Consider the following 13,404-nt stretch of genomic DNA (forward strand, 5'->3'; position numbering starts at 1 on the left):
TATTTTGTCAAATTTCTTTGCAAATCCGACGGGAATTTGGCTTCTGATTATGAAATATGTTGACTACTGCGGCTTAGTTGATTGTCTTATTTCTCATGCAAAAGCTTAGCGAAGATATTTTTAAGAAATTTGGAGCCTAATTGTGACACTGATGTCTTAGCTCGTGTGGCTAAAATCAAAATTCAAATAGTATGCTCCAATATTTCAGTTTTTTTATCTAAATTTAATAAAAAAACGAGAATTTTGGAATTTGGAAATCAAGCTCAAAGTCTTTAATAATTTTTTTCAGTGCTTTTCCATCCAGTGTCTTGTGTTACATTCGAAACTGGCAGCTTAAAGATCTTTTACCCTGAAAAGACAACATGGCAAGCTATAGATTGGATTCAAAAATCTTTGCATTAAAAAAATAATCACAATTTTGGAGACGAGTTTAATATTTCTGATTGGACGCTCTATAGTTTGCTATGATGCTCTTTCGTTTGAAACTTCCACAAATCATTTCGTGCAAAGAATTGAAGTATGACAACAGATGAACATGTCAAATCAGAATTTTTATTTGAAGAAACGAAACGGGAATTGCTCAGACTTTCTTAACTTTTTTTCCAAGAGAGGTTCACTTTGCTTTAATTCTTCAATTTTTTTTGCACGAGATATGTCTAATTATATTTTGGCGGGAAATTTTGAAGAAAACTTTGTTAAAATTTTTGCCGAAAATGTTGTTAGTGGAAACTCTGTGCAAATTGGTCCAAATTTTCCCGCCAAAAGTCTTAGTATATACACGAAAAATTTCTCACCACATTTTTAACAAATGTGATTAAAGAGAATTTGAGAAAAAAAACTTTGTTTGATAGTGTATTGAATATTGCAAAACAATAAAAGACGATACAAAAACTGATCACTACACTCTTTATTGACTTGTTTACTAATATCACAAGATAACCACAAGTAAATAAATGTTCAGTTTATTAGCAAGGTAGACGTAATTTAAAACTTAGATTTCTTTTTTGAAAGAAAAAAAATTGGCGCATGCGTATTTTGGGCGCCCGTATTTTTCTAAGTTTTTTGGCGGGAAAATTTTCCGCCTCAAACAGCCCTTAACATGAATTGAACTGAGAGAGAATCACGAATAACAACTTTCCAGTTTTCCATTTTAGCGTTTGAATCTTAGTTCTGATTCGAAGTTGTTGTAAGAAATGCGCTACAACTGTTTTGCACCTGATCCTGAATAAATCTCGTCTGCCACTTGGATCATAGTCAGTCTTTTTTGATTCGTGCTTGAAGTATCAGGGATATTTACCAGTCAGTCTGCAAACAAAATAAACCATAGATTGACAAATTCTCTCAAAATTAAACTTTGCTTTCTCAAGAGGTAATAATTAGCTTTGACTTGTCGTAGGAACACGCATTTGGTAAAGTTAAACGAGTAGCATTCTGTATTTAAATATTTAAGTACCGTGTAACTTTACAAATTAATTATAAAGTGAACGTAACCTGGATTTAACGAGAAATTCAAAACGATCACAGATGAATATTCTAAGAAATTTGAGGGATTCTGTTGTTGCTCTTGCCGTCGAAATGACTTCAGGTTAGAGGTTAGAGTTTCGATTTTAGCTTTTCACCTGCTTTTTTGCAGATATTAAACCATTCTATTTAGAGAGTTGTTGTTGTTTTTTTATTTCAGTCAAGCAACAACAAGCAGTTAATCTATGCTCACAGCAATTCCTCTGAGATCACGAAGAAATTCACATGTAACTGCTGCGTAAATTTAGTTTCTGCTTGCTTAAAAAATCATATCTCTGATCATTTGCAATGAAATGAAATGAAATGAAATGCTCTTGCTCAAAGTTTCGACGAGAAAGCCAAAAAAGTGACAAAATCATCATATTTTTGCAACTTCCTGTTCACACCAAAATCTGATAGAAATAGAAGCATGTAGATGTAAATCCTGGTGCGTGAGAATTCATGAGAGTCAGTTAAAATGCAAATAACAGTAAGAAACAGTATTTTTGAAATTGTTCTTTAATAAATAGCTCTGTTAAAAGTTATGAAATCATGCTATTTCTTTCATGAAATAGCTTTCGTGAACAACTTTGAATTGATCAACGTAAAACTAGATTTCTTTGGTGCCTACCATTTTTAAGTTAAGCCATTTGTTACTGGGTTACCGAGATTTGGATCAAGGTGGCAAGAAATACTTTTAAGTGTAAAGATAATTCCTGTATCTGCGCTTTGCTGAATTAGTCCAACCGAAAAAGTATATGGGATTCAAAAATTTAGTTGTTTTGAACGTTTAAACTTTTCTACCCAAATATATTCCCGTGGAGTATTTTCAGGATAAAATATCTTTAAGCCGGCCTACTTGACTAAATATAACAAAGGGGTGTAAAACGAATTTCCAAACAGATCTCTGCACTGACTTAGAATCTTTATTTTCCGCTATTCGCAAATGGTACTTTTCTTTTCTTAACCTATCAAAGTGACTAGAAAAGTATGTGAAGTATTTTCAGGATAAAATATCTTTAAGCCGGCCTACTTGACTAAATATAAAAAATGGGTGTAAAACGAATTTCCAAATAGATTTCTACAGTGACATAGAATCTTTATTTTCCGCTATTCGCGAATTGTACTTTTCTTTTTCTTAACCTATCAAAGTGACTAAACTCCTGATGTTCTCTAATTAAAATTAATGATTCAAGAATGAATTCCGCGAATAATATCAATTTTCTTTAGCATGCTATTTCAATGTAGCCTTATAAGCTAAGACATTTTATAACTAGGCTCTATGATGTTTACAGAATCATGTAAAAATATTTTTTTTTTATCAGCTGATAATCAGCTATAGAGTCACTGAGATACAAACATCAAGTTTTGGAGCATACTATTTCAATTTGGTTTTCGTTCTAAGAACTCATACATTTCTGATAATTAAGCTCCAAGATTTTATCAAATCACGTGAAAAAAGGTTCTATACGGGTTGTTAATAACCTTTAAACAAAAATCAATTTTTCAGCACATTCTTTTCTATTTGTTTCAGCCTGTCTTAGTCACTCATGGGAGTTTAAGGTTAATAATTAGACTTGAACATGTCTAACGAATCATGTTAGAAATGAAAATAATTATCAGTTGATGATAAACCTTACAGGAAATTTGAGAAACAAACTTTCTTCTCCAATTTGTTTTTAGCCCTAAGAGCTCATACATACACTTTTGGAATTAGTTACCAAGAACTTTTATTGAGATCGTGTCCACGCAAAAACAGATCTTTTAGTTAATGATAGAGTCAAGAGTCAATTTGATTGGGAAGGAAAATCAATGTTGAAGCAAACTTCTCGAATTTGGTTTTATCCTCTAGAGCTACGACAGTGCTTATATGGTACTTCGGCTCCAAGATTAGGAAAAAAAATTAAATTCCATACAATTTGACGACAAACACATAAAGAACTTTGACATTAAATTATAGAACTGTGCTCTTTTAATTTGGTTCAAGACTTAACTTCATAACACTTAAGCTAAAAAGGTTTAACTTTCTAAATTGAAAAAAGTTCATTTTAGAGGGAAATTATATGACTATTAAACATATCAGAAATTTCGAAAAAGAATTTTGAAAGAAAAAAATCAAGAAATGTTAGTTGCAGGGGCATACTCAAATTTATCTCAAGGGAATAGACATTTAACAATTGAGCTCCAAGGTCTTTATCGAAGAAGGTAATAGCTAAAAGGGTTGAACTGTCTAAATTGAAAAAAGGAAGATAATTTTGGAAGAAAAAAATCAAGAAATATTAGTCGTAGGAGCATACTTCAATTTCTTTTTCACTTCAAGGGATAAGACATTCAACAGTTGAGCTCAAAGGACTGTATCGAAGAAGGTAATAGTGTATGAAATTATCCGACTTTAAACTTATCGGAGATCTACAACAGAGTTCTATGAATTAGTTTGAGAAATATAAAATCCTGAGCATCTTATATTTTATTTAGCCCAAAGAGCCGAGGCATTCAGGCCTCAGACTGAACGAAATTTGTCATCAAATGAACGCCTTCTTTCACATATTATGCAACAGTAATAGGATGCTTCGCAAGAAAATGCACTGGCCTAGTATCTGCTGCAAGAGCAAAGCATGAGTATACTCTTGAATAAAGATTCCCTTGTTAACGTAAAGCATCCCCTCAAAAAATTGAAATCTAATCGTGGCCCAGGCCAATATTACGTCTATTTGAAGGTTATAAAAGTAGTAATCTTTGTGTGAAGCCAGGCTAGTCAGACAATCATTTTGATGCGAGCAGAAATTAAAATGCAATATTCGACAAATTCAAGGTCTTTAACTGTCTAAATTGAAAAAATGTTAATTTTTGCAACAAAATGATATGACTTTAAAAGTTATCAGAGATTTCGAAAAGAATTTTGGTACGAGCAGGAATTTAAACGCAATATTCGAAAAATTCAAGCTCTTGGATGAGCCCTCGGGCAGATACGAAACATGCAAGGCCAGAGACTTATATCTTGTAAAATGTCTGCAGTTTGCTGATAAGCAATCTTTCTAATAACAAGTCTGGGATAAAAAAATCGGATGATTGATGTAATTTTTACAATTATTCTCAAGTCTTAGAACTAATTTGATAGGCCAAACGGTTGCCATGGTAACTCGAAAGGTCAGAATGATAGATACTACAGTGACAAGGTATTTCGTGAAACAGATAAAAATTAAAAATATTTATAGTGGAATGAATTCATCAAACGAACACTGCTGAAAACAGCTTAAAGCCACCTCAGTCAGAAAGAGATCCAAGAAATCAGACAGTTGAGAAATGTATTCATTTCTTTGCTGGCAGTTTTTCTTCATTATTGATCGAGTTGGTTTCGATTTGTAAACGTTTGCTAAATCCAGGTTAGAACGTTCGACGTAGACGAATGAGGCCTTAATAGCGAATTTGTTATAAAAAGCTAATGATCTAACCTTCCCATGTATTTCTTTGCTTCCTTGACTTTCTTGATTTCGAAGTCTTCTCATTTTCATCTTGTTGCTGCCCTATAGGGAAAAAAAAGAGACAAATATATTATGAATACGTTCATACTAGAGTGCTTCTCATTCTAAATATTTAACGTCAACGTCTGGATTGAAAAACTCATTTAGTGTTACTACATTTCCCTCGGGCAAAATGAGTACGATGATGGTCTCCTTCTTCGGCGAGGTTGGAGTGAAGGAGAACAGGTACGTGTAAAACACACTTTTATTGGTCAACACATTATAATCCTAAGAGGCCGTTGAAAATATGTACAGGAATCAATAGAAACTGAAATACGTAATATGTACACTAACGAAGTACGAAGTTATTTCGTTGCCACTTAAGTCTCATTCAAGAATAATTGTGAAGGCGGCTGCCGCGCGCTTCGAACTTGTCCTACGCTGTTTTATGTGCTTTACGCTTTTCTGCATTTGACTCTGTGAAATGATTTTACAAAGGCCACAAAGAGAAAGATGAACACTGTATTACTATCCAAGTATATATTTCCAAAGATTATTTACCTGAAGAGGAGTCGTGACAAAGTGAGAGGAATGAATCCTTGTCATGGTATTTGAACCACTTCATCCAGCTTAAAAAAAAAACTTGCCGACCTGGAAAGAAAAGGCAATATCTAAGGTCCAAAATGACGAGTTTCTTGACTCTATAGAAGCTAAAAAGACGCTCAAATTTCTTGTAGTTTGAAAGCTTTTTCCACGTGCAAGACTGAGCACAAATATGAATATTAATTTGGAAATTTATTTGTAATTCAAATGAGTTTTCCGACTTCAAAAGGGGGGAAAGTAAAATGTCTCGCTTAAGACAGCTTTTCAACTTATGTAAAGAAGTTAAAAAAGAGAGTTGCAAATATATTGTTGTAATTTTAGAAATATCAACTCGAACTTAACGGAACTTGAATTAAAAACATCATTTTGCTTAAACAGAATTTTTTAGTCATTACAGAAGTATATGACGTCATTAGCTAGTACTTTGTGATACATCGTTCTTTTTTCTCACGGAAAATTTTGAGTTAACAACAGGCTGCTGTTTCTCAATCTGCATCAGTGTCGAAACATGTTACAGAAGAAAGAGCTTGCTATTCTATTCTATTAGCCAATTGTGAGCTATGATATGAAATACAGGATACGCAGTAAAATACCAGAGAATAACCTGACCTCATAAAAAAATGGCAGTTTATTCAGCTCAATACGTTTTAAAATCGCGTAAAAGACCTTCAGGTTTCAGCTTCAAGCTTTCCTTAAATTCATCGTAACAAAGTGGCATGTACATACAAACAAACATAGATATAGTTTATCAAGTAAACGTGATTTCACACTAAATAGTCGTTTAGTGGCGAGCTCAACAATCCTAACAATTCTCCTTAAAATAATTAGATTTCGGCAAACCCATTGTATCGTATGACTGCTTTAAAAACGAGTAGCACATCCTTGTCACATCAGATCCTCGTTGAAGGTTGGACAGGGCGGGTTGAAAATATTCAGCTGGAGTGCGCAAGAACGAACTCACTGAGGTAAGGTAGAAATGACTCACCGTTTGTGTTCATTTTCCACGTCTTCATGTTTACGTTAAATGCATGTTAGAATTACTTAGGACAAACGCACTGATTTATAAGAAACTAATAACTTTGAATAGCACCGTACACTTTTGGAGAAGCGTACACTTTGTTTGTTTTGGGTCACGTGATATTGGGCGTGTCCTGGGACGTCATCAACGAGCTCACGCTCCATTTCTACATCAACCGTTCAAAGTAGGTCCAACAACCTCAAATGACGTCGAATTACAGTCAACTAAATTTTCTAGAAACGGGCTGAAAACACAGTGGAAAGAGCCATTGTATGTTGTGCAAGTTTGGTAGAAAATGCCATAAAATATTAGTAGGAAGGCTAATCCTTACATGTCCTCGTCGTTGGGAGGTCTAGAAAGGTGTATTTTGATCAAGGATGGAGCGAAGGGAAGGAAAAACCACCCATCCCTCCCCCCTTAGTTATGTAAACAGAGACAGTACCACAGCTCTGGAAACAGAACGTAACCTTATAAGGGTGGCAGGGGATCAATCGTTTAATCTAAGTTTAATGCATAATTCATCAAAATGAAGAGGGTGAGAGAGTAAATTTTAGGTCAATAACTAAACCACAGCATATGACTGACGTCATACCATAAGGTAAAATGACTGTTAAAGAATATGTGCAACAAAACGTTTTGTTCTATGCAATTGTTAATCCCAGCATATTCAGTTTAAAGTTGTACTGAAAACAGTAAAAATGCAACAGTTTACTTCAAGAGCACTTAACACAGGTAAAAAATTCGCGACTTTCGCTGAAAATTTTGTTGGCAACACGTTTTTCGTTTTTGTTAATGTACAATCAGTTATAGACTTTATATCTAGAAAATTTGATATCCTGTAGTTGTAAGGCCACATAACATCCCCATGAATGAACCTGTTAAACCTTAGGTGTGAAAAGTGTCTAATTTCTCCTGATATTACAACCCCCGTATCAAACATTAAGGCCATGGGAATGAAGGGAATGAACAAATTGATCACCAACTAATGAGGCTCTTGATTGTTGGGAAATTCTCCTTGTCAGTACCATAGGGAAATGCATAGAGAACAGTATGGAGAACTTGCATGTTGATGTTAGGGTGTAAAAATTGAAAACAAGCACCCATGTACCCTATTCTTTAGTCCACACGTGAATGTGTGACTGTCGTTTGGTGGACAAAACTTGCGTGGGCAATGAAGAGAACACATAATCAAGATAGTCAAGTTAACATCAATCATAAACATCCTTTAATTCAAACTTTTAAGGAAACACATGGCTTGGCCATCTAAATTACACTCTAACAAGAATAACGATTACAGAAATGTAATCAATAAGTTAAAACCCACAATAAAATATTTACAAAATAATTTACCAACAATTTATACAATTTGTATACAGCTCTGGCAATAAAACTTTGTATTCTGGGGTGGAAACCTTTTTAAAAGTACTTGTTTTTTGACAATTTTTTCTAGGTACCCCATAAAGTTTGCCAGCCAGATTTGCATGACTTGAAAGTTCTCCCATCCTAAGAAAAAATTAGCTTTCAGCTGTTAAAACCCATAAAATTAAATAACTTAAATTCCCTCCTCTGATGCAAACAAGAAAAAATACCCAATGAACCATAAAAATCATACATATTATTTACATTATTCAGTACGATAACTTACAAAATATCCCAGTTGTGGTTTTGTTGGTGACTATGCCTACAGGTCACTAAAACTGAATTTTATAACAATAATACAAAACAAATCTTAACTTATTGTGCCCTTTACATTACAGTCATTACATCATCTGTCAACTTACCAAGAGTTCTTTAAAATTTGCTATCTTCTTTTAATCTCTTTTGTAAGTTGATGCACAGCAAACTTAACACCATCTTCACCCAATAACATTTTGCCATAAGAAGCAGCCATGTTACGAACCTCTGGGCTAACCACCTTGACAAGGGCTGAACCAAATGATTCAGCGCTGAGTGACCGTGGGTGCCCAACAGACTCACCGACACCCATCCACATGACTTTATCACCCCAGTATGACTGATCAAACATAAAAGGGCACACAATCTGGGGAACACCACATCTTAGGGCCATACCAACTGTTCCACTTCCCCCATGATGCACTACAGATTGGCATAGTGGAAAGAGCTTAGAATGTGGGACATATTCCATGAGACAGTGGATGTTACAGTTCTGAAAGTTTTTGCACAACATTTCCCATGTTTTAAGGAGATTGGAATTGGGGGATAGTTGCAAGAGTGCTTTTTTCCCACATTGGACAAGACCTGAAAAACAAACAAATGAAAAAAGGATGACTATATAAAACTGTTAAAATCCATACATGACCCATTAACTCCCACAAGTGACCAAGACAGAATTTTTCCCAACAACATCTATACTAAATCAAGCAGACAAGTGATAAGAATAGAGAAAATATCAATTAAGAAATTATTAGTTGATCCACTACCAAATTCACCAAACTATCATCATGAGAAATGTATGGCAGACAGTAAGGAGAATTACAAATAAGATCTAAGAGCAAAATTATACATGCATTTAGATCTGTTCTTACTCATGATCAAGGGAACAAACACATAGATATTGTCACCACAAGCAACATTTGCTTATTCACTAGTACATAAAATAAATTGTTTCCATGTTGCTGTGCACTTGTGGATCACAGAGGAAGCCAAAATGTGATAAGAACAGCAGTGATTCACCCAGCCGCACCTTGTCATCTGCTACCTTTATTCAATTACTGAACAGGTCCAAGACAATATGGATTATATTTGTTAAATATGGACTGACGTCGTTTCTCAAAACCATTCTTAGGAAGTACTTCTGTGAACAACTCATCCACCAATGTTGCATTAGAAGTGAACGAGACCTTATATTCATATATTAAGCATCTCATCAGCAGTAAATTTTGATTTCCTGTAAAAATAGAGAATCTCGTACATGATAACCACTCAGTTTTTGGAAAAGTTAAAGTATGTATGTAACTATATAGTATTAACTCTCAAGTTAAGAGGAACAGTAGAATGATGTACCTTCATTAAGCACCCCAAGAAGCTCAACGCAATCAACACTCGAGAAAAATCCCAGCTCTTCCATTGAGCCAAACCCAATATATACTGGTCTTTCACCACTCCCCTTAAAGCTGGAAAAGAAATCTGGCAATGTGCTGTAACCTGATGCTGGATGGTACACCTTGATGTCATAAATGGGTTCATCTGGGAGTTCCAGGAACCAGTAACCACACAGAACAACACTGCAAATACAAGGAGATAACTAGTACATGGCTGAATGAGTTCCATCATTCTTAGAGTAGTGGATAGATAGCACAATTCCTTATATTGCTAGGGTGTTTTAAGACTGGGACTTTGCTGGCCACCAGTAAAATCTGAGTGCTTCCTGATTCTTGAAACCCTGGTATAAAGTAAAGACTGAATTTCAGAGGTAGCAAGGGTGATAATTCCAGAGATTTTGCAGGGAAGCTTTTGAGGTTACCAGCATATGGCTTTGTGGGTTTATCTCTGATTACCTTACCTCCTAAAAGTGCAACTTACTATACCCTCATAGCACAAACAAAACCCAGTCCCTACCTCTTTTTTGTAACAAAAGATAAACTGAGAAATCGTATTACCAACTGCATGAACCTACTTTTCTGGCCAGTAAGGAGGCTTCTCAATCACTTGTGGGCTGATCCCATACAGAAGGGTGGTAGATGAGTGGAGTCTGTCATCAGGAGTCAGTTCAGCATAAGGGCACACAGGCAGACCAATACTGTCACAGAATTCCCCAAAGTCATCCAAGTAGAGTCTCCACATCCAGTGATCAATGTCACCATAACTCACTTCTCCTAGGAGTTATAACATAAAACTGCTAAGTTCCTCTGTGTGTGCACTTATGTATACAAGTATCCAACAAATGTTTTCTAATTTGTTCTGTTTAGTTCATAAATGGTTTAGGGTTAATGTAAAAAAATTCACAAAAAATTTTTAAGCAGCACCTTGTTTTGAGTTCCGAAGTCGATGGTACAAATCAGGATAAGCATCAACAAATTTGCTTTCAAATGTCACAGGCGGAGTTCTAGAGAAAATTAAAGAATGTGAAAGTTGTAATTAAAGGCATCATTGGGTACAAGCAAATAACAGGGTTAACATCATAGTTTCAAAAAGTTTCAGTTACATTTTCAAATAATTTGATGTTATTCTTTACCTGGTAACAGCAAATGGAGAAGCTGCAACACATGGTACATCAAAGTATTTAGCAATGAACCATCCCTCGCAAGCAAAGAGGTTAAACACGATAGCATCTGCCCCTCGGCAGGCTCGCAAACTCCCGTGCATCTCAATGAGGCGATCTTGTTGCTGACTCTTGGAGAAACCTCTTCCACTACATACTTGAAGCTTATAAAAATAACAAAAAGTGTTTGAAATACAAAATAAAGTGCAATTTATATTTCATCATACATAACGATTGCAAACATTCGAACTTGTACTCCAAAAAGGGTCTGAATCATGAGTACAATGCACACTTGCTATTTTTTTTAAAGGGGTATCTTTGAAAACATCCCCTCTCACCCTAATTGGGCAAGGGGGTTGTGTCAAATACAGTTTTGAGACATGGATGATGAATTAAGGTTTAAATGTAACTTTTTGTGACCCCCTTTTGACCTCACCTAATTTTATTAAACAGGTATTGTTCTAACATTTTGAAATTAATACATGTACAAAAAGTAAAAAGAAAGTGACAAAAACAGAGCAATCGACTTGTGACTTTTATATAGACCTTCAAAAAATCTATGCTCGTTTCTCTACTGACTGATTCCTTTCCTGTTTGAATGACAGAGTAAAACTGTGGTTTCACCCTCACTGAGTGTGCACAGACCACCCCTCCTGTTGGTTTCCAAGTGGGATGTTGGAAAAACATGAGGAAAGTTTGTAAATCACAAGGTGGAGGTGAATAGTTAACAAAATTTTCTAGTGTTCTCCTAACATCCTGCATGGGTTATTACACTGGTGAACTGATAGAAAGTGTGGTCTATTACTTAAATAAAATAAACCTAACACAAAACACAATATATTTTAGTCTTTTATAGGTTTACCAGTGCAGTAAATGATAGATTTTTACCAATAAGGGTACTTGTGGTATCTCAGTAATTTATAAATGGGCATAATGAGAATATCACATACAACGGTATATCCATTTTGACCACTACTGTCACAAAATGAAGAAAGCTCTTCCACTGATTTCAAAATGTCTTTCTCAATGAATTAAACAGCTAGTGGCTAAATTATTCCCATGCTAATTAAGCTACTGGCTAGACTTTTCTTACTTAATTACCTTTAGTTATTGGCTTCACTTGCCTCAACACTTACCTCTAGTTTCTCAAGACTCCGAGGCCCACTGTCTTTTCCAAGGTCATCAACAGCCATAAAATCCACATCATTCTTTTTGAGAATGCTGTCAAATTTGAGTCTGTGACATGCATGAGTTGCTAGGGTGCAGTTATCTGTGGGGTTGTTTTGTCTAAAGGAAAGAATACAAAACAAAAGATAGTCGCTCCACTCTTTGGCTCGACCTTCGCCAAATTAAGGGGAAAGTTATTCATTCGTCACAATTTGGAAACTATGAAAAGAAAAATTTTAAAAAACGTCTTCACTCGATCCACAAGGTTATCAAATCTATTTTTTCTGGTAAAAAGGTCAAAAAAATAAAAATCAAATACCTAGAATGCCTGTAGAAGACGCCTTCGAGAAAGAAAACAACAGATAAATTATCACGAAAAATGTGACTCTTGCATATTTCCTCCTAGGTTAGCTCACCATGGTCAAAAGAGACATATCGAAATGGGATAAGTACATTATTTTTCAAAACGATATTGATCTAAATAATTCAACAGGAATTAACACACGCTTGATAGCTTATGTAGTAAAATTTAGAACGCAGATAAACACGAGCAGTCGTTCGAAACAGTGCACCTCTATCAGAGTAAACAAAGCATTGTTTGCATAGCAAGTGGTCTCTGAAAACGAAGGCAATTTTTTTTATCATTTTGGGGGACGTCAATCGAAAGAGAATCAGTTCAGGATGTTTACTATTATGCGCGAACATAACCCAAATAAAAGGAAGTCTCCGTTGAAAAACGGTAAAACATGAAAACGAGTAAAAATATATATATATTTTTACAGTGGTATTATTGTTTTCCTTTTGCTAACGTACACATAACGTGGAGATAATATATATTGTCATCCACATGCCAAATATTATTCTAACTCAATACTAAGTACTTAAAACCTAAAATCACAGCATGATGCTGGCAACAAGCCATAATATTTGACAAATAAGTATCTGCACCGGTGTGCAAAGAGGATGGAATAATTATGAGAATGATAAGCTGATTAGCAAGCACTTGAAAACTTACTTGAAGCCGACGGCAAGTGATAGAACAGGAGCGATATCGCCCCTTGAACCTTTACAGAGGAAAACCACTCTCATTTCTCCTGAATGGTCAAAGGAGCTTCATTGATTTTTGTGTCTAGAAAAGTAATCTACGTACAGACGCCGAAGTGGACGCTTGAAAAAGCGTCGTCTTATCTAATTTGTATACATTCAAATTTCTTTGTTTTGCGCTTAGTAACCAAGCTTTTAAAGAACGCGCGCCAACTTCACACAATCCACGTTCCACGCGAAAACAATCATTTATTGTCCACTGAGAGCTTTTCAGTACAAAGAAAAAATTACACGCTTCTGATCGGCTGAAAACGAATACATTCTCACGAGTGCAAAGTTGTAACACGGGTGCAAAGACGAGCGCAAATTACAAATAGCGCGCGCACGCT

General features: G+C 35.2%; 1 protein-coding gene and 1 long non-coding RNA gene across 3 annotated transcripts; both read right to left on the reverse strand.

Moving 5' to 3' along the window:
* Window positions 1-999: 999 nt before the first annotated feature.
* Window positions 1,000-5,715, reverse strand: LOC131769180 (uncharacterized). Its single transcript, XR_009339030.2, has 3 exons — window positions 5,523-5,715; window positions 4,953-5,024; window positions 1,000-1,305 (listed from the first exon to the last, which is right to left on the reverse strand). It is a non-coding gene; the product is annotated as an uncharacterized lncRNA (long non-coding RNA).
* A 2,086-nt stretch (window positions 5,716-7,801) lies between these two features.
* On the reverse strand, window positions 7,802-13,156 carry LOC131769166 (uncharacterized). 2 transcript variants are annotated; one of them, XM_059084918.2, is made up of 8 exons: window positions 12,987-13,156; window positions 11,941-12,091; window positions 10,778-10,968; window positions 10,569-10,648; window positions 10,220-10,418; window positions 9,607-9,827; window positions 8,364-8,841; window positions 7,802-8,085 (listed from the first exon to the last, which is right to left on the reverse strand). In XM_059084918.2, the coding sequence occupies exons 1-7, from the start codon at window positions 13,058-13,060 to the stop codon at window positions 8,384-8,386; spliced, it is 1,374 nt and encodes a 457-aa protein (XP_058940901.2). In that variant the 5' UTR covers window positions 13,061-13,156; the 3' UTR covers window positions 7,802-8,085; window positions 8,364-8,383. The 2 variants fall into 2 exon arrangements, with proteins under 2 accessions (XP_058940901.2, XP_058940899.2); XM_059084916.2 differs by having other exon boundaries at window positions 7,802-8,841.
* Window positions 13,157-13,404: the final 248 nt, after the last annotated feature.

Source organism: Pocillopora verrucosa, chromosome 4 (assembly GCF_036669915.1).
Source record: "Pocillopora verrucosa isolate sample1 chromosome 4, ASM3666991v2, whole genome shotgun sequence".
Taxonomy (NCBI): domain Eukaryota; kingdom Metazoa; phylum Cnidaria; class Anthozoa; order Scleractinia; family Pocilloporidae; genus Pocillopora; species Pocillopora verrucosa.